The 19916-nt window shown below is 50.5% G+C and overlaps 8 protein-coding genes across 8 annotated transcripts; 5 read left to right on the top strand and 3 right to left on the bottom strand.

Moving 5' to 3' along the window:
- Positions 1-256: 256 nt before the first annotated feature.
- AUEXF2481DRAFT_44503 (glycoside hydrolase family 18 protein) lies at positions 257-1656 on the top strand. The gene is made up of 2 exons (XM_013484109.1): positions 257-935; positions 997-1656. Exons 1-2 carry the CDS (start codon positions 356-358, stop codon positions 1602-1604), a joined length of 1188 nt encoding a protein of 395 aa, XP_013339563.1. The 5' UTR covers positions 257-355; the 3' UTR covers positions 1605-1656.
- A 599-nt stretch (positions 1657-2255) lies between these two features.
- On the bottom strand, positions 2256-3688 carry AUEXF2481DRAFT_33421 (uncharacterized protein; the record flags this gene model as incomplete). Its single annotated transcript, XM_013484089.1, has 2 exons — positions 2256-3063; positions 3120-3688. 2 exons carry the CDS (start codon positions 3686-3688, stop codon positions 2256-2258), a joined length of 1377 nt encoding a protein of 458 aa, XP_013339543.1.
- A 320-nt stretch (positions 3689-4008) lies between these two features.
- Positions 4009-5467, top strand: AUEXF2481DRAFT_44505 (uncharacterized protein). Its single transcript, XM_013484110.1, has 3 exons — positions 4009-4533; positions 4596-4688; positions 4746-5467. Exons 1-3 carry the CDS (start codon positions 4392-4394, stop codon positions 5030-5032), a joined length of 522 nt encoding a protein of 173 aa, XP_013339564.1. The 5' UTR covers positions 4009-4391; the 3' UTR covers positions 5033-5467.
- Positions 5468-6000: 533 nt separating this feature from the next.
- On the top strand, positions 6001-7564 carry AUEXF2481DRAFT_33423 (glycoside hydrolase family 76 protein; the record flags this gene model as incomplete). The annotated part of the gene is made up of 4 exons (XM_013484090.1): positions 6001-6100; positions 6161-6414; positions 6466-6918; positions 6971-7564. 4 exons carry the CDS (start codon positions 6001-6003, stop codon positions 7562-7564), a joined length of 1401 nt encoding a protein of 466 aa, XP_013339544.1.
- A 1758-nt stretch (positions 7565-9322) lies between these two features.
- Positions 9323-11481, top strand: AUEXF2481DRAFT_92470 (uncharacterized protein). Its single transcript, XM_013484146.1, has 2 exons — positions 9323-9549; positions 9610-11481. The coding sequence occupies exons 1-2, from the start codon at positions 9445-9447 to the stop codon at positions 11260-11262; spliced, it is 1758 nt and encodes a 585-aa protein (XP_013339600.1). The 5' UTR covers positions 9323-9444; the 3' UTR covers positions 11263-11481.
- Positions 11482-11766: 285 nt separating this feature from the next.
- Positions 11767-13818, top strand: AUEXF2481DRAFT_102269 (uncharacterized protein). The gene is made up of 3 exons (XM_013484147.1): positions 11767-12518; positions 12577-12697; positions 12753-13818. Exons 1-3 carry the CDS (start codon positions 11973-11975, stop codon positions 13595-13597), a joined length of 1512 nt encoding a protein of 503 aa, XP_013339601.1. The 5' UTR covers positions 11767-11972; the 3' UTR covers positions 13598-13818.
- A 403-nt stretch (positions 13819-14221) lies between these two features.
- On the bottom strand, positions 14222-16129 carry AUEXF2481DRAFT_48449 (uncharacterized protein; the record flags this gene model as incomplete). Its single annotated transcript, XM_013484112.1, has 2 exons — positions 14222-15908; positions 15936-16129. 2 exons carry the CDS (start codon positions 16127-16129, stop codon positions 14222-14224), a joined length of 1881 nt encoding a protein of 626 aa, XP_013339566.1.
- Positions 16130-17955: 1826 nt separating this feature from the next.
- AUEXF2481DRAFT_517934 (uncharacterized protein) lies at positions 17956-19386 on the bottom strand. The gene has a single exon (XM_013484148.1). It carries the CDS (start codon positions 18937-18939, stop codon positions 18163-18165), a length of 777 nt encoding a protein of 258 aa, XP_013339602.1. The 5' UTR covers positions 18940-19386; the 3' UTR covers positions 17956-18162.
- Positions 19387-19916: the final 530 nt, after the last annotated feature.

The raw sequence follows: 19916 nt of genomic DNA on the forward strand, positions 1-19916 counted from the left end.
CGAATTTTTCTCTTAGCGAGCTGAGCAAACGGACGATGATTGAGAGACAGGTCGAGAAGATCTTTTCGGCATCAAGGCACCTGAGGCAATAGTGGATGGTAGTTGTCAACGGTTGTGTTCATAGTCAACGGCGTGGTTGAGGGTCGAGGCGTCGCGGCCACAGCAACGAGCAGACGTAATCAGTGCAAAAGGGACATGCCCAGCAAGGAACGTCTGCCATGTTCACGAGGGAACTCAACGGGCTCGTATGCAAAGCCGCAAGCGAGGACATATCGATATATAACATATAGTGGGACACGGCCGTAGAGGATTCGAGATTGCAAGAAAAAAGTTATCAGATCGACACTGCGCAAAGATGAAGGCCGCGGGATTGTTTGCGGTGACGGCATGGTTGAGCGGCTTGGCGGCTGCTCTGCCTTCTGTTCTTAGCAGCAGCAACAGCAACGTCAACGACAACAAGTTGAAGTACTACTTCCCTCGACAGTCGGTGCCTCAGTATGCATCGTCGTTTGATCCCAATGGCAACAGCGTGCTCGCCGTCTACTATGGCAAAGCGCAGTACACGCAGAACCCGTTGCTGTGGGACCTCTGCAGCGACAGCGATGTTGACATGATCGTCATGGGTTTCGTGCGCCAACTCAATGGCCCTTACGTTCAGCCTTCGTTTGACATTGGAGCTTGCAAGACGCCTTCTCAGCGCGCGGCAAACTATACCGGCATCACTTGCCCTACTCTGGCGGCCAACATTACCAGATGTCAGAGCATGGGCAAGAAGGTCATGATCAGTCTGGGTGGCTCGAGCAGCAACTTGGTCTTGAGCAATGTCAGCGATGCTCAGCAGGCTGCTACCATCCTCTGGAACGTCTTTGGCGCTGGCACTGCTTCGCCCAACCTGAGGCCCTTTGGCAATGTCACCCTTGACGGTTTCGACTTTGGTCAGTGCTTCTCCACCTGCCCGCTCTCCTCTTGCAGCACACAGACTGACACTCTTGACAGACCTCGAAGGCGGCGCCGACACCTCATACACCGACGTCCTCTCCGCCTCCCTCCAGAACCTCTTCACCACCGCCAGCCCCGCCCGCTACATCTCCGCCTCCCCTCTCTGCGCAAATAACACCGTAATGCCATACGACTTTTACAAAAACGCAAACTTCATCTGGCCGCGTTTCTATAATGCAAACGCCTGCAAAGCCGGTGGTAAAGGCTACAACAAGTCCGTGACAGCATGGTCCAATTTCCTCACTGGAATTAGCTCCAATGTCGGTGTCAATTTGCCTCGCTTTTACATTGGCGCTCTCAGTTTTGAGAACTACAACAGTGGTGGTGGATACATGGCGCCAGACGCTTTTGGTGACCTCGTCGAGTATACCAAAGATCGCGTCGGCAAGGCTAGATTCGGCGGTGTCACCTTTTGGCAAGGCACAGATGCTTTTGGCTCAAAGTCAGCCGATGGCAGAGACATCATGAATGTCACAAAGGAAGCACTTCTCGAACCTTTTACCAGCGACGCCTGTGGTACGTTGGATACGCGTGTTTTGGCTGCACCAAAGTTGATTCGCCGCCAGATTAGTTACTTGATCGGAAAAAGAGCCGTTTGCAAGTGAGGAGCCAAGGGGACAGTACAATATATTATGATTATGATGGACGACAACCTGGAAAAACATACAACAATTCGCTATGATGGATCCTGGCGAAGCTGGTCCTAGCTGCTTTGTACGAATGATTTGACGACGCAAGATTGAGATTTTTTGGTATCATTTTGATTTCTGGATAGAGGATGAGCATAGTATGGAGGAAATAGCGTTGAGTAGACAATAAAACAACAATAAAAAATATAGGAAGGCGATCATGACATTTGGTCCTTTCTTTACCCAGATGCTTTCCTTTCCTGTGGGCTTCTTGTGACACATCTTTCAGCTTCAACACCCACCATCTCGTTTTCCCCCTAACAATCTCTTTGCTCCTATGCCTCACTGACACTTTGCGAACAGTCTATGCGGGAGGTACACCCAGCGAATCATGAACACCACGTTGTTTGTCAAAGGCAGTAGTCTCTAATCCATTCATGACAGACAATCTCTGGTAGCTGCCAATATCCATCCAAGTCAAAAAGCTTGATCACTGTCATCTCATCCAAACGCACTCTTCTCGAGCCAAATAACAATCTTGCAGTCTCCTTGAAATTTTCGGAAACAGAAAACTTTCATAACTGCCATAATATTACCATCGTAACCCCATGCTCATAGATCCTTTCATTAGAAACCAATACGTCTACGAAGTTCCTTTTGCATGACTCCCACTGTACTTTCCATTCTACTCGCCGCACTTTGGTTTTCTGTTGCCCTTCGTACGAGGTAATGCATGCATTCCCTCACACTACCCCAATTCATGCATTTATACACCATGGGCGCTGTTGCGGGGTTCTCGGTTGCTTGGCTAGAACTATCGCCCATAGCCAACAATTCGCCACTTATGTCGTCTGCCATACCTAACAGTTGGCCGAACTTGATGGGGGGAGGTGTGTCGCCGTTTTGAAGGAGGTTTTGGTGTAGGGTGTAGGCTTTACGTATGGATTCAGAGTTATGGCCCGCGAGGAAAAGTTCGATGGGAGGGAAGTCTTGCGGGGTAAAGCCGGGGAAGGATTTACTGAGTAGGTCTGTGGCTATACTGTTATAGCAGTCGTCTGTCTGTGTTTTTGTGTCGTGGATCAAGCTTCGAGTTTCACTGCCAATGTAGGCTCCTCGGACGAGTTTGATGCCCAAGGTCCAGCCTTCGCGGTGGGATTGCTGAAGCATTTTCTTGACGGTGGTTCTGGAGGATTTGAGATAGGCTTGTAGGGTTGTGGAGACGAGGGCTTGGTTGTGGGTGTTGTAGCGACGCATTAAGTCGATGGTCCAGCGGTCGATGGTGGGTTGAAAGACTTGTTGTTCGGCGTCGATCCATAGACGACTTCCTTGAGCGGCGGCGCGTTCGCAGATGATGGACATGGCGTCCAGGAGTTGCTGTGGTGGATCTCTGTCTTGCGCGAGTGCTTGGGCGACTCGAGGTCCTGCACCTGTGAATCTAGGCATCATGATTAGTACGACTTCCTGCCATGACTTGAGAGTCGGGAGACTTACTTGATACCAACGTAATCGCCGGGTTCGACCATGTCCAAGGTCTTTACATTGCCGTCTCGCCAACTGTCGATATCTTCATCTTGTATCAGTGGCTCCGGATCGTTCAATGCCTCTACCGGCATAGCAGGTATCTCTTTGGAGTAAATCAAAATAACACCCTTGAACCCCATAGTTTTGAGATAGTCAAGAGTTCGCTTAATCTCAAGCTTGTTCGTACCAGCACAGAAATGGTCGTATATCATTGGCTTGATCAAGGCACGTAGCAGTGCATTCTTGTCTGGGTCCAAGATTGCCGATTTTGAGTTTGCAATCTTTGATAGACATGCTACGCCGTACTTGAAAAGAAAAGGAGAGGTGAATACTTTGCCGAGGACGATGTTTCGGACCAGATTTACTGTTGAGATACGGTGAAGCTGCGATGGCTGTTGCTTTGGGCTTTCCACCGAAGAGGCATCTGAATGTCTGGAAACCAGAGATGATTGACGTCTTGGAGACCGCCAGATAGCCTGAATCTGTCCGGGAAGAGGGGCATTCTTGCGGACAAATAAATTGTGCTTGGTGATGTTCATGCTTCAGGTGTATGATTGAATGATGAGTTCTATGTTTCCGACATCAGTCAGTCGAGGAGATGGCATACTGATATCTACCTCTCAGGAGTAATAGCTATCATCGGCTACAGACGGCTGGTCTCGGTCGAGGCCATCCTTATCATAGAGTCCTCGTGATGGTGGTCGCAGGAGCAGGTGCGGGGTTTGGCCTACGCCGAGGTGGCCATACTCAAAGCAGTAATCGCGATCAACCTTGATAAGATACAACCTGAATAGCAGCCGCCGATACAACACACTGAAGAGGCTTGCGTGATGTCCTGATATTTGCAATGTTATTCTGATCCAAGCATGATGCTGAGCGTGGGCCGACTGCGCGTGAGACAGACTTTACCACTCACGGCGTGGACGCAGTCGGGCGGGCCATACAGAAGACGCGGTGGCTATCATTGGTTCTTCGCAATAATATCTTTCGAGAAGTGTAGTCCGACAGACAGGTACTGTATTCGAGATTTCGACATGAATGGCAGGCGCAACGTTGTCCCGCTCAAGCTCAAGCTTGAGGAGAGCGGGGGACAGCGGAATCTAGAGAGGATGCTAACCGGTGATGCTGACACTTTCGACTGAGCCGACCGCCGCGCGACGAGGTTCCAGACCTTGCGAGTTCCACCTTACCTACAATATAAAGAGTTTCATAATCGCACGACTCGATTTCCAAGAACCCAAGATGGCCAACATTGAAGCAGAAGGACCTGATGTATCAGGCGAGATTCCGCAGGTGCCCATCACCTTCGTCCCTGCAACAGAAGGCGAGATATTTGCTCTAGGTCAAATGACTATCAGAATTATGGAAGATGGCTCGAGAACAGGCAAGTAATCTCAAAGTTAACATAACCACTTTGCGCATTACTTACGATCGATTCACAAACAGACAATCGAATTGGTACTGTAGAGTTGACTGTCCCGGCCAACACTCCCGGTCCACCTCCTCACTGGCATGAGATGCATGATGAAACCTTCCTCGGTGAGACATCTTTTGCTTGGACTCATGCAAAGGCATCCCCTTGCTGACTTAGTTCAGTAACGGAAGGCACCATCAGATTTACCTGGTACACATCTACAGCATCAGAGCCGACAAAGACAATCGATGCACACGCTGGCGATTACGTTGTTGTGCCCATAAGAGCTCCTCATACGTTCTCCAACCCGACCGACAAGCAAGCCAAGTTTGTCAACACCTTCACTCCTGCATTTTACGTCAACTACTTCAAGCTCTTGGCGAAATACATTGGTGATGGGAAGGTTATGACACCGGAGGCCAACAAAAAAGCCATGGCAAGCTATGCGACCATTCCATTGCCAAAGTGAGCGTATAGGCGATAGAGCGCGTTCTTGCGATCCTGAGCTGAGCACGTCAAACTTTCAGACCTTTTTTTTTTCTTTCTAGATCTTGGTCTTTTCATTGTATTATGAGGTGTTGTTTGCGCTGGATTGTCAAGAAAGGTTCTCAGGTTGAATCGATCATCTACTAAGGAGAAAGTCGTCGTATGTGTACGCGAATCAATAGAACAGTCAAGTCTGGCCAGCATTCTCCATGGCGGGCGGTTCAATACCTTATAAGCAGCATCTGTAGGCCCTCGGGCACCATCTCCTGTAGTCTCGTCTAGTTAGAATAAGGTAATCTCCTGCATATTACATGGCTCTCGACCGTACGAGAATACGGGGCAGGAGATAGTCGTTGTGGCGGAGTCGGCAGTGGATTCAAGACGTCCGAGATGAGTGTTGATCTTGTGCACGGGCCCGGAATGGATCGTTTCAGCTTCTTGCAGCTGGTTCCTGAACGACCATCTCGTTATTATCGAACAGATCATTGTCAACTCATGATTACCATCCGTATAGATAAGTGGTGGGGTGTGAGATCAGCGAATCAGGCCAGTCGACAAAGCCAAAATCTCAGGAGGTCGTTTGACTTCTTCAACCCCTGACGAGGCTTGAACATGAAGGCCACGACTCGAAAGCTTCCATGGCAATTTCACACCGGAAGAGGCTGCCGCGTGGCCCAGAAAACACACCAGGAACACACACCGTTTTGGCATGCGTGGTCCGAAACGCTTGTTGCAGGGCGGTGCAGCCTTATGCCTGCTTGGGGGTGATGGCGAACTCTGGGTACCAAAGCTTGCCGTATGGCGCGTGTCAATCATCATAAGTCAAAGATCTAAAGCGAGTAAGTATAGTAACACAGTAGTGCCGCAACCTCGTTCTTGTTCCTGTCCCTGATCTGCCTTCTCCTTCTCTTCCCTTCGCTACTTACCCCATACATTCTTTACAGTGCCATTATGGCACATTCAACATTACCGCAACGGCTATTGCAAGCAGTATTACTATGTCTCTGCACAACCTATACTAGCGCTTTGACGCTAGACACAACCAGTGCAGGTAAGTAAAGCACTTCTGGACATCCCGTGAGATGACCTGGCTGACCATTGTTGTCCACAGCCTCAATCAGGGAGGTCTCGTCGCAAGTCGCACACGGATTGATGAAGTACTACACCGGCAACAACACAGGAGATGTCCCGGGAAATCTCCCAGCCCCATACTACTGGTGGGAAGCTGGTGCTATGTTTGGAGAGATGGTGGAATACTGGTACTACACTGGAGACACAACATACAACACCGAGGTCAAGCAAGCGTTGCTACACCAGATTGGCGACAATAACGACTACATGCCCGCCAATCAGACAAAGAGCTTGGTAAGGAACGGACTACACATAGCTTGAGTTCAAGCATGCTGACAGAGTTAGGGGAACGACGATCAAGTCTTCTGGGCATTCGCAGCAATGACGGCCGCTGAGGTCGGATTCGAGAACCCTCCGGATGGTTCTCCCTCCTGGTTGGCACTGGCACAAGCTGTCTTCAACGAACAAACCGAACGATGGGACCCTGATACCTGCGGCGGAGGCCTTCGCTGGCAGATCTTCTCTTTCAATGTCGGCTACAACTACAAGAACGCTATCTCCAACGGAGGTCTTTTTCATCTTGCCGCTCGCCTTGGTCGCTACACTGGTAATCAAACATATATCGACTGGGCCAACAAGGTATGGGATTGGTACGAGGACTCGGCCTTGTGGGATGCAAAAGACTACGTTATCCTCGACGGTGCGAGTACGACAAACAACTGTTCCGACGGTAGCAAAGAGCAATGGTCCTACACATATGGTGTCTTCCTATCTGGCTTCTCCTACATGTACAACCATGTATGTTTCCTCAGACCGAGTTCGCGCATACTTGACTGACACAATCCCGCAGACTGAAGACGAAGCCTGGCTAACCCGCATCGACGGTATGCTAAACACGACTACCGCCACATTCTTCCCCGAGGGCATGGGCCCGAATATCATGGTTGAGACGACTTGCGAGCCTCTCGGAAACTGCAATAACGATCAACGCTCCTTCAAAGCCCATCTATCGCAATGGATGGCCGTGACCGCACAACTTGTGCCAAAATATCACGATAGAATCTTCAATCTTCTCGCACCCTCCGCCAAAGGCGCTGCTGGACAGTGCGACGGCGGATCTGACTCTGTGACCTGCGGGCGCAGATGGAACAGTACAACATGGGACGGCACATATGGTGTTGGAGAACAGATGTGCGCGTTAGGTGTCATTCAGGCGAACATGATGAATGTTGTCTCTCTCAAACCGCCGTATACCTCGGTCTCCGGCGGCACCAGCAAGAGCGACCCTAACGCGGGTACTGGCTCGAGTGGTACGTCTTCAGAAGGCGGTCAGGCGATTCATTTGACGCCGATAACTACGGGCGACAAGGCTGGTGCTGGCGCCATCACCGCAGTCATTCTTTTGTTCTTGATGGGCGGTACAGCCTGGCTGCTGATTGCTTGATATATACTAGACTTTACGATATTTAATCTTCTATGACATGGACTCGTTCGAGTATTCATCTACAAGCTCCTCAACGTTCTCCGCAACATAATGTTCGACTCGGGCCAGCTCACCATCAAAGCTGCAGCAGAACGGAATGTCCTTTCAGAAAGACAAGACTTTTCAGAAGGTGATCATTACACGGTCAGATGGGACGGGCAATGCTTGTCGAGCCTGTTCTTGCTCAAAAGCTCGCCACGTCCATGGTTGCAGTTGCTACAGGCTAAACTTGCTCACTCCCGTGCTCGTAGAGACTTTTCGAAATCCCGTCAATATCGGAGAGCGGCTTTCCTCAATATAAACTCTCAAGGAGTCATACCTTGCTCAATCGACATTCATCGCAACGTGCCTCTGGATATGGGCTTGCTGCCATCGAAGGTGGCCGCGGCCGAACACTGGAACAATACGCCTCATCGAGGCAGGCGTAACAAGAGGACGAATCTCAGGAGGAAAATCTCACCCAAGCACACGAGCCAAGGTGTCTTCAAGTTCTTGGGACTTCCACAGGAGATCCGGGACATGATCTACCTCCTACTGCTCACTTATCCTGGTCATAGCATCCACATCAATGCTAGCCCTCAGCGGACGCGGAGAAAGTGCTGGGGAAAATGGGTGACATTGCATCCTTACGACTTTTTCTCTACGCCTGCGGCTGGATCTGCGCCAGTCGTCAACTTGTTGAAGAGCAATCGACAGATACATTACGAATCGTCTCTTGTTCTGTACGGAAACAATGTCTTTTCATTCGACGACCACGACAGCCGCAATCGTCTTGAATTCTTCAAGATGATCGGTCGCAACCAAGCCTTGATCCGTCACGTCAAATCAGAGTGGTATAGGAAGTCCTTCCTTGGAAATGCACAAGAATCCTTCCTTGTGTTCACTGGCAGTATCTGTTGGACGAACCTGAAGACGGTGACCTTCGAGATTCTAGATCTTGAAGTCAGTTGTGATTTGCTTATGTTTCTCCTTCCCCTACAGACACTCGCAATGCGGAGGACAACGGTACTTCTGGTTAGATTTGCGCTATGGGGGTCTATTCGAAAGCGGCGGACACTTGAGGCGGGCGAATCTTTCAGGCTTGCACTTCTACAGATACCCTTATTGAAGATCCAGGTTGCCGTGCGTCAGCCGAATTTGATGGTGAAAGAGCCATACATGGACTACAAATTTGTCGACCTGGTCAAGCAGCCGGCTGGTTGGAACGGCTGATTCGCAGCTGTGGAAATGCACAATGCTCATTTGGTCATCTACTCCATGTGTTGCTCGACCAGACGGGGCCAATGATATCTCGATCAACATTAAACATTATGACCCAATCGAGAGCTCGCTTATCAGCATCAGGTGTCAGAGAAGGTCCTCGGATACGAGTCGTTAGGATCACCGGTTGAAGATTTGTCGCTGTTGTCGAAGTAGAGCTTGGAGGAAGGATGCTGCTGGGTATGACGCCATCGGAAGCTCTTGCAACCAGCTCCAGCCATAACAGCAGCGACTTGTACTGCCTCAGAGTAGAACAACATCGAGCATGAGAACGTGTTTGTCTATTTATTGTAGTTCTGCTGAATTTCCCATCGAATAGTCGTCTTGTCCTGCTGTGAGTGACATGCTGAAGTACAATCCTCCTGCTGAAGGATCGATCGTTTGCAGTTGGCTTCCCCACCATGCGATCGGCGACTTCGGCTATTATCGCTGGCCTATCTTCAACCCGTCTGAGCCGTCCTTGAGCGAAAGCAGAAGGTCGTGCCATTTGCGGGGAGGATGATGATATAAGGTACACAGCCACTGCTGCTTTCCAATGCTTAATCCTTTCCTTCCTCAACCTTTGTTTACCAATTGACAAGATGGATGAGAAGCAACAACTCATCGGGACACTCCCGGTCGTTAACGACATCTCTGAGCAGCGTGCACAAGCAAAGAAGAGCTCGCGCTGGGGAACAATCAAGCTTGTATGTCACTGCACTCAGCTGCTCTTTGGTGAAGACCATGCCATTGACTTTTGTACCTAGATCACATCCTGTGCGGCTCTTGTTGCTCTCCTTCACTGGACTTTCGTCCTTCCCCAGCTTCCCTTGAAGCACCATGGAAAGCATGGCAAGCACCATCACCACCAGAAATCGCAATGTCCCCAGGTTGAGCCACTTGTGCCCAGCCAGCAAAGTGACCAGCTGGTCAACATGGATGCCTACCTCAAGTCTTCTACTTTCTTGAACTCATCTATTCAGCGCCTTGCTGGCGCTGTTCAGATCGACACTCAATCATTCGATGATCTGGGCGCCGTCGGCAAGGACAAGCGCTGGGAAGTTTTCTACCCTTTCCACGAGTACCTAGAGGAGACCTTCCCTCTTGTCTACGAACACCTCAAGGTCGAGAAGGTCAACACTCACGGTCTTGTCTACACTTGGCAAGGCTCAGATGCTAAGCTGAAGCCAACTCTGCTCATGGCTCATCAAGACACTGTACCTGTTCCTGACGCTACTCTTGATGCTTGGACACACCCTCCATGGTCTGGCTACTTTGATGGCAAGGAGATCTGGGGCCGCGGTTCTTCCGACTGTAAGAACCAGCTTATTGCCATCCTCGAGTCCGTCGAGTTCTTGCTTGACGCTGGCTTCACACCCGCCAGAACTGTGCTCCTCTCCTTCGGCTTTGACGAGGAGATCAGTGGTGGCCAGGGTGCAGGGACTCTTGCTCCTTTCATCCTTGAACGCTACGGTCCCGACTCCCTTGCTGTTATCGTAGATGAGGGTGCTGGCATCTCTGATGAGTGGGGTGTTACTATGGCTACTCCCGGTGTCGCCGAGAAGGGCTACACCGATGTTGTGATCACCATCCGCATGCCTGGCGGCCATTCCTCTATTCCCCCAGACCACACCGCTATTGGTGTCATGAGTGAGCTCATCACTTTGATCGAAGCAGACAAGTACCCTCTCCATCTTGATGGAAAGAATCCCTACCTCAGCCAGCTTTACTGTGGTGCTGAGCACGCAACTGAATTCCCCAAGAAGCTCGGAAAGCTGCTTGACAAGGCCCAGGGTCAATGCAAGGCAAAGCCTGATCAGCTCGCAGCTGAGGCTGCCAAGGCAGGCCCTGCCATCCAGTACTTGATGCAGACTTCCATCGCTGTCGATGTCATTGGTGGAGGTGTCAAGGTCAACGCTCTTCCTGAGCGCGTCCAAGCTATTGTCAACCACCGCATCAACGTCGGCGAGCACCCTGCTGATGCTCACGCCAAGATCGCTGGTCTTGCCAAAGAGGTTGCAAAGAAGTACGGCCTCGCTTTGCACTCTTTCGACAACACCACCGAGGCTCCCTCTTCCATCTCGCTCACCGCCTTCGAGCACGTTCTCGAGCCTGCTCCTGTCACACCTACCTCGGTCGAAGGTGAGACTGCCTACAGCGTCCTTTCTGGCTCAATCCGTGCTCTGTACGGCAGCGAGGTCATTGTCGCTCCTGGTATCATGACTGGCAACACTGACACCAAGTACTACTGGGACCTGTCTCGCAACATCTTCCGTTTCGCTCCCGGTTACGATGGCGAGTCAAGCGGTCTGGGCAACATCCACACTGTCGACGAGAGAGTCTCTATCAAGAACCACGTCAACACTGTTCAGTGGTTCTCCTTGTTCATTCGCAACATGGATGAGGCCGAGCTGGAGTAAGCAGTTGTTGTAGAGAGCGAGCTTAGTTGATAGTATATAGAAGGTGCACAAGCAATGAAACATACTCCAAACAAATCCCCTTCCCTTAGCAGTTCACGTCAGGCCTTCCGACTTCAGGTTTTGACGAAACGAAAAAGAAAATTGTCAGACAGAGTTCAGACCATCTCGCAAAGCTCGGCCTTGGCAGTTGACAGCTCGCTATTGAGCATCTCGATTTACTATCACCACAACTTCACAGACGAAAGCTATCAGAATCCTGTTATGTCCTGTGAGACTGCAGCTTGTGTGTCGCATCAGACACAGTATTCATGCACCAGTCTATCGCGACACATCCGGTCTCAATTGACTTGGAAAATATAAGATTTTACGTCAAGCAATTGATGGCGCGCTCAAGCCTCGGCTTGGCCCAAACCCAACGTCGTCATATTCAGGGTTCCCGTTTCCATTATCCCATCCCGAAGCGAAAGAAATAATGAATTTTGTAGTCCTTGTCAACCGGGCAATCCGCTCATCTGTGCGTGCACGCGAAACAACAAGGACGACTCCCTCTCGAATGACTGGTCTCTTGAGCCTTCATCTCTAGCAGTAACAACTCACCAATAACCAACTTTTGGACTTTTCTCTGGTCTGCGCTCGGATAGCAACGGTAAAGGAAATTTTGCATCTCTTACTGGCGAAATTCTGGGTGTGCATAACAGACTTGAGGAAACATGGCCGATATGCTGGCGGGACAGGAGAAGAAGAGTGGATCATCACCATCTTCTGCTCATGGCAGTGAACCTCTTCAATCAGATCTAGAGGCACGTAGAGCTTCTGGCACAACCCCACTGGATGTATTGGAAAAGATCAAGGAAACCGACGCCGCACATCCCATGCACTGGTCCCTGACGAAGAAATGGTTCGTCATCACCGTATACTGTCTTCTTCAGGTCTACGTTATCATGACATCTACCATGTATGTGTCTGTAGAGACATTTATCCAGGCAAGGTTTCCTAGCACGACACAGGTTGTTACACTGGGACAATCGATGTTTATTATTGGAACTGCTGTTGGACCTGTTTTCTTGGGACCGCTCTCGGATCTCGGAGGTCGCAAGTGGGTTTACGTTGGATCGATCTTGGTTTACGCCATCTTCAACATTGGATGTGCTTTGGCGTATAATCTGCCCATGTTGATCATCTTTTGCTTTTTGTCTGGTGTTGCTGGATCTACTGCGCTGTCGAATGTCGCAGGAACTATTATTGATCTGTTTGGTGTATGTTTTCATTGAATCACTGTCAAGCCAGATTACCATGCTTACGATTCTTTTGCAGGCCGAGGATGGTGCAGGTCAACCGATGGCTCTGTTTGTGCTTTCTTCCAACTATGGAGCGAGTCTGGGTTCGCCTATTGGTGAATGGATCGGCATTAACTCAAGCATGGGCTGGCGCTGGAGTACGCATCAATCCCTCTTTGCTCCTTACACAAGCCTGCTAACATGAATCATCAGTCTTCTACATGAATATCATCTTCGGCTGTGCCTTTGCCCTCGGAATGTGCTTTATGCCCGAGACCCTTCCATCCGTGGTCATCGCAAGAGCAGTCAAGAAACGCAACGTCGACGACCCCAACGCAAAGGTCATTGCCGAAGAACTGACCAAAGTGAACGTCTTCCAAGAAATCCGCTTCGTCTTGACAATGGCCCTCCGCATCATGTTCACCGAACCTATCGTAATCTTCCTCGGCTTCTATAACGGATTCGCCTATGGTCTTCTCTTCCTCTACCTCGACGGCGTCTTTGCAGTCTTTGTCGACAACAACGGACTCAGCTACGTCGGAGCCTCTCTTTCCTACCTAAACTTCTGCGTCGGCGTGACTTGCATGTTCATCTTCATCCCCGTTCAAACCTACCTCTTCCGCAAAGATCGCCTAAAGCACGGAAAACAGCGTCCAGAGGCCCGTTTCCTCACTTCTCTAGTCACCGTCTGGTTATTCCCCATAACACTCTTCTGGTTCGCCTTTACCTCGAATGGAAAAACATCATACTGGTCCCCCATCGTCGCTGGTGGCGTCCTAGGATTCTGCGATCCTTTACTCTGGCTAGGCATGCTCAACTATCTCGGCGATACGTATAGTAATGTTGCAGGATCAGCGGTTGCGGCATTCCTGATTCCGAGTTTCTTGATCGCGGCGGCCATGTGTCATGCTGGTGTTGCCATGTTTGAGAATATGAGTTCGACTTGGGCGTTTGCGACGTTGGCTTTTGTGTCGCTTACGATTGTGGCGTTGGTTTATATTCTTTATTTCTTTGGGCCGATGTTGAGGAGGAGGAGTAAGTTGGCGACTGTTTACTAGACATTCTTCGCCTTCTAGTCCAATGGGGTCGTTTGGACTCGTTCTCTGGAAGACTAAGTCTGGCTCTCAAACTCGGGATCTTTTGGCTTATTCGTGGCACTGGCATTCTTTTGGATCTACACAACGCCTCTCGAGATCTTCGTCTCCATCTACTCTCCCTTCCTTGGGGCTTTTGTTAAACGTTTAGACAAGGGACAAAGGCGTTCAAAAACACTTTCTCAACTTTTGCAATTGCATCACATTCCAAGATGTACCAAGAAGTAGTTCACACATGTACATTATAGACTAGAAAAAGCATATCACGAGAACTGCATGGGAAAAAAAAAACAAGGCGTCTGTTGCGAGATATTACAACATCATTTTGCTCACTCGAGCTAGCTGTATACTACCCAAAACTATGCAAGTGGAAGTCCAAAACCAGTGCTCCTTCTACAACCTACCCAACAGGGTGCTCTCTAATATCGTCCGCTCGCCAATAAACGAAAAAGTGAAATGCGCTAATAAGCAGAATGCGAGCATCGAATGCAAGGAAAAACAACGACGAAAAACCAAAGTCGTGAGTCGTGATTGCCAAAAACAAGTCCAGAGTCCTGGAAAGGAAGAAAACCAGCACAAGGATACCCGTCACTCAACATCTTCATCCGGAACTTCCTGTCCAGGATGCTTGGGTTTCTTCCCATTAGTCTTCCTCGGATGAATCATAATATTCGGCGCATACAAGTTTCCCCCCTCCTTCAACAGCATGTCCGGCAGTATCGGATTATCAACTTCATTGATATACCATGGATTTGCAAGATCTTCAGGCAGAGTAGTCCACCATTGCCAACTCATACCATTGGTAAAGAAGCCCATGGAACTTCCTCGGTATCGCGCAGGACCATTAGCAATGGCGTCGGGGAAAGTGGTCAGGTCGCCGCCGTTGAGGGCGAATTCCATTTCTCGGCGGTCGCGGCCCGGCCATTGGTAGACGGGGAGAGGGATGCCGCTGATTTTTAGACCGTGCCAGAGGGCGAAACTGGGGAGTGTGGCTTCGGAGGGTATGCGCATGCCCGTGTGTGCTTGGGCGTGGTGGATTGCGTTTAGAAGATTCCAGCTTGCGCGACCTTGAGCGACGACTGAGACGAATACTGGTAACTTGTCGGCCATGGAGAAACCGTGATGCCAGCCTTTGAACAGCCAGTCTTCATCTCGTGATGCGTCTTCCAGGGTATTGAGGAGGATGAGGTCGGCCTCTTCGCCCACACCCCAGGTGAAATGGTCTTCGCGCGGGTCCTCGACTGGTGGCAGCGGACCGATGGGATCAATGTCGTGGATGTCGACAGATGCCCAGACTGAACTGTCGCCATCAAGCACGTTATCAATAGTGCTGAAGAAGTCGTCATATGAGCCATGGTAGTCAGCCATGTATGCCCAAGATGCTCTTTCTCTCGCTTGCTTGCGTGGCTCCTTCCGGGCAAAGTCGGCGAACTTGTCGAGCATATTGCCAGTGTGTCCCAAGAAGCGCGAGTCGACTTCCAGCTGCCAGTAGTGATCGAACTCTGGATAGAATTGAGCAAAGATCTGCAGGGGCTGCATGATTTGCATGATGGGCAGGTGCTCCACAACATCAGGATACCAGCTCTCGAGCAAAGAATCGTCGAAAAGTACGGCGATGTCCTGGAGCTCGGGCGGAACTGCCTCGCAGAGGACGCGGTCGTATACTTCTGCGCTCTTGTGTATTCCCGCCTCCTTATCTTTGACATCTACCAGAAGGAAGACGGCATATTCTCCACCCGTCGCAAGGGTGGTCTCTGCGACCAACGATCTCAAGTTCCACATGTCTTCGGGCGTGTACTTGTAGGTGGACCATACTCGGATGACAATGGCCGAACGGTGGTACAAGTCAGTGGCAGGTCTCGAGTCGATGGTCGGAGTGGTGAGAGAAGAAGGCAGCCACTTCTCCTTCCATGATCTGTCGCGATACGTGAAGCGCGGGCGGCCATGATTGAAGGTGTAGGCACTCGGAAGTCGTTCTCGGTTGGACTCGACACAGGCATTCTGCAGGTCTGCCCAGTTGACGTTGGACCAGTCGACTCGACTTCTTGTGTAGCTTTCCTCCTCTTCTCCCAGACCATACGGGCCGTATCTTTCGGCGGCCGTGAGCCAGGACGTATCCAGATCAAGTGCTTCGTACGAGCCACTCAGAGGAGGAGGGTAGGTCAGGTTCCTGTAATGCGTCGGGTGGATCTGATCGTCGTAGCTCTCCGACATGAGCTTCCCTCTGGGTCCTTTGCAGGCCACTCGTTGATTGCGGAATTCGGCAATCGCATCGCTCGAGGAAGATGTGGGTCGCGCCGACGAGAGGCGGGAACCAGATGTCGTTGATTCAGAAGACGCATGCGAGTCGGTAGTAGAAGGGACATGTTCAGGGAGATGGTGCGTGGAAGGAAAAGAAAGTGTATACAGCAGGATGGAGATGAGGAACAGGATGGTGGCAGCAAGGCCAAGTCTATATCGACTGCTCGGACGACCAATGTTAACGGACGTATACATGATGCTGCCCAGCCCACTCTGCTTGATCGCGAAATGTTACTGGGTGAGTAGCAAGGCAGATAGCAGGGACAGAGGCATGGGAAATCAACAAACAGAAATCGAGAGACACGTCAATAAGACGGACGGACCGCATCGCTGACGTGTTGGACGCCATCTTTACCAGGGCTGAAGGCTCAATCCATGGCCACTGCCTTGCACGACTCGATTGCACACTTGAAGTGCTGCAAAGCCAAGCATCCACATGATAGCGAAATAACTTGTTTGTCCGACAAAGTCGTCGCAACGCGCGGCCATGGCGCCGGCTCGGCGCATATAGAACATGCCGGCCGCCTTGTCCTCAATCCTATGTGCGTATCGTTGGAGACTCGCGACACCTCGCTCCTGGTTGACAGCTGCAGAGGTGGTCAGAAGTATTGCCATATTCAAGGAATGTTCGAATTGATGTAGACTTTCTCTGTCCCTGTTCATCCCCTGCATCCGAAGCCGAAGACCGTTGAAAAGTCTCCTTTCCCGCGTGTCTGCCCTTGCCAAATGACGTCGCAGAGCCCTTTTGTTTCACCTTGATTCTAACTGTCTCTCGTTTGACAGATTGTTCTGCTGTTAATTCATCTGTTTCACATTGCACAACGCTTAAGCAGGAAGCTGTAGCTACAATTCAACTCCTTGTCCATGTCTGTACTCCAAGGACTCGTCTTGCAATTTGCCATGCATCGAACCGACACTTCCGTACGACAACGATAGCTAAGCCTTGGCCTGCATGAAATCCCCCCAAAGAAGCAAGATTTCTGCGTTTCTCTCGACTTCACCTCGTTGCATTGTCCCCGAGGTAAAATTGAATAGCGATACTGGGTGATGGCTATCACGTAAACCATCAGCGATATACAGGATCAGATGAGCAACTCACACTATCTTCGCGCCGTCATGACTCTTCTGGATTCTCTGGAGAGCTGCGAAGTCGATCTTGACTCGACTCGACTCCGAAGAGACAAGACTTTGTCTGTATCCTCAAGCCGGAACCACGACCAAGATGAGAGATGGCATAGCCCTGCCAATGAAAGATGATACTCTTCTTCAGCCCTTGGTTGTAAACCAAGAAACCAATGAAAATAGTTGTTAACGGGGGTATTTGCGCCTCGGATTTTGTTACGACGCTTGTTCTGCTCGGAGGTATGGGCCTCTGGTTGTTGACGGGGATTTGCGCCTCGGATTTAGTGACGAAGCTTTACTGCTCGGATTTGGTTACGAAGCTTTACTGCTCGGAGGTAGGGGCCTCTGTTAGCTGAGTCTGCGGACATCCCCTTGTCAAATCACAAACCACAAACCACAGCTCCACCTCGGCCACGCCAACTAAACATTGTCTTCTGTATACCCACCCAAGCGACCGACCCAGAAGAGGAAAGGAGCGACGAAAAGACAAAGAATCAAAGTGATCTCCCGAAGGAGTGAAGATCGCACAAGGAGAATACGCACCCAAAACAGAAGAGAGACTTACAACCCGCTCGCCGCAAAAAAGACTGTCAAGGCACCACGAAGCCACCAAGTGCAAGAAGCCGCTAGAAGAGTGAAGGAAAGGGGGGCTGCCTGGGAAGAACGAGGGTTTCACCACAGACAATGTCATGACCACACACTGACTGCCTTCAAAGCCGAATCCCTCACAGCCCCAACTCACACTCAAGAACTATTCGTCCACAAGACCACAGGCATTCCTGAGCCAGTACGCACAAGCCATCAGGACTCTTAAAAGAGCGATGGCCAGGCAACAGCTTCGGAAACTCCCCAAAGCAGGTACACCTAACCATGAGGAACTCAATAGAGCCATGGCATAGGTAACAGCTTCGGGGTGCCCATGATCAAGGGTGAAGTCGAAGTCACCAATCAGACACCTTCAGGTCAAGCAAAGCCAGTACACCCAACCATGAGGTCTCAATAGAGCCATGGCATGAGTAACAGCTTCACCATCCCATCAAGCGAGTGAAAGGAGACGACGAAACGATGTGTTCTTTGTTGTGCAGGAAGGGAGAAGTTTGGGAAAGTCAGGTGTAATCTACCATGTGTCCGTGGGTCGACCACTTGTCTTCCGCGTTTGTGCGATCCCTGGCCTTGGGATGCACTCTACCGTTAGATAGAGCGCAGACCGGGGACACAAACTCTACAGCCCGAGACCCTTTCCCGTCTTCGTAGCGTCGGACGATGAACGGCGGACCGTCGACGTCGTACTTCTGCACCTGATGCTCGGGTAAGAACCTCAACCTCGGAGGGTCCCTGATCGGCTTTTCCCAGAGTGGATTCTCATGGGGGATGCCCATAGTGGACATCCAGTTTCTCGCCTTGCAGGGTCTCCGAGTGTTTCTTTTGTGGAAATTGGGAAGCTCTGGGGCTTGCAGAGGCGCTTTTGACAGACACCTCTCTTGGGCCTTGCAACTGAGATGAGTACGTACCTCTTGCTTGAATTTGCAGTACCTGCCGTGCACCTTTTCAGGCACCTCGGTCAGGACTGCCTCCACTCGCTCGAGAGGCTTGGATTCTTCGTCGTTGGTGCGACCATGCTTGTGAACACCGCAACCGAAGTCACAGTACACCATGGGCACCAATTCGCGCTCCTCCTTCCGGGCTCGGCCGCAAAGGGCAAGTATACTGGCAACAATGTTAGCAAACATGGTTGAGGATGAAAAAGTGGATTGATGGAATGCAAAGTTTTGAGTTTGGGTAAGTAAGTCTGCAGAAACAGTTATGGAAAAGAAAAAAAGAAAGGAGAAGGGGGAACAAAGAAAGAGGTCTATAAGACTGCAAGAGCCTGCTGCCTGGATCATTCAGCTGGATCACTCAGCGTGATCTTCCATTCTCTTCTTCTGCTGGGACTCATGATCAATTCCACCTCGTGGCAGTGGATGCTCGGAGTGCGAGGATTCCGCAACAACCCGGGCACTACCCAGGAGGTCCTCACATCTTCAACGAACTACACAACTCCCAATGGACACTAGACAACCTCAAAAACACTTCTGCATCACACCAATATTCACCCCTTGAGCTGGGGTCTGGGGATAGTATAGCCGTTGAGCAATCGACTCGGCAGGGGAGACACATCATTCTGGGGCCCCACAGCCCTGACGTGGGACCACGTGGAAATCGAAACATCTCGGAAGCCTCCCCGAAGTAAATGGAAGCATACCGAGCTGCAGAGGATCATTCGGAAACAGCACTGCCCCGTTCCGAAGTCCGTGGAAGCCTCGCTCTGAATGGATGATCTTTGGAATAGGGTGATCTTTGGTGTCGAAAAAGTTCCCTGCATTTGGACAGCTATTATCAAGTCTTGAGCGAGGCGGGAGTCACCCTGACTTTCACTTCTCAGGATCAGTCACCCCTGTCTTCCTCATGCGACAGAAGGCAGAGTACTTCCTGAATACCGTGCGTTCTATGGAGAGTCGGATGTGGTGTTTCTCTCCATTTTCCAGAGTCAGGGGCTCCGAAAGTCATTGTGCAGTCCTACAGCCTGCTTGGAGACAACGGTCACAACGCGGAGAATTGCGACACACTATTCTCATATCGTCAATTCCATGAGCATTCACAAAAAGTTCGAACTACATGTCACAAATGCGGAAATCTTTTCAGAATATAAGCCTTGTTCCTCAGTGGTTGGAGTTTTCTGCAATGAAAAGGTTCTTGGTGTCTTCGTACAGCTGAACATTTAAATCAACAAGTGAGATATGGAAGAGCTCGGTCCATGTACTTTCAAGATCAAAAGAATATCGTACATCTCGACATGCGAGCTAAACAACCTCAAAGAGTC

This window comes from Aureobasidium subglaciale (assembly GCF_000721755.1).
Source record: "Aureobasidium subglaciale EXF-2481 unplaced genomic scaffold scaffold_33, whole genome shotgun sequence".
Classification (NCBI taxonomy): Eukaryota; Fungi; Ascomycota; class Dothideomycetes; order Dothideales; family Saccotheciaceae; genus Aureobasidium; species Aureobasidium subglaciale.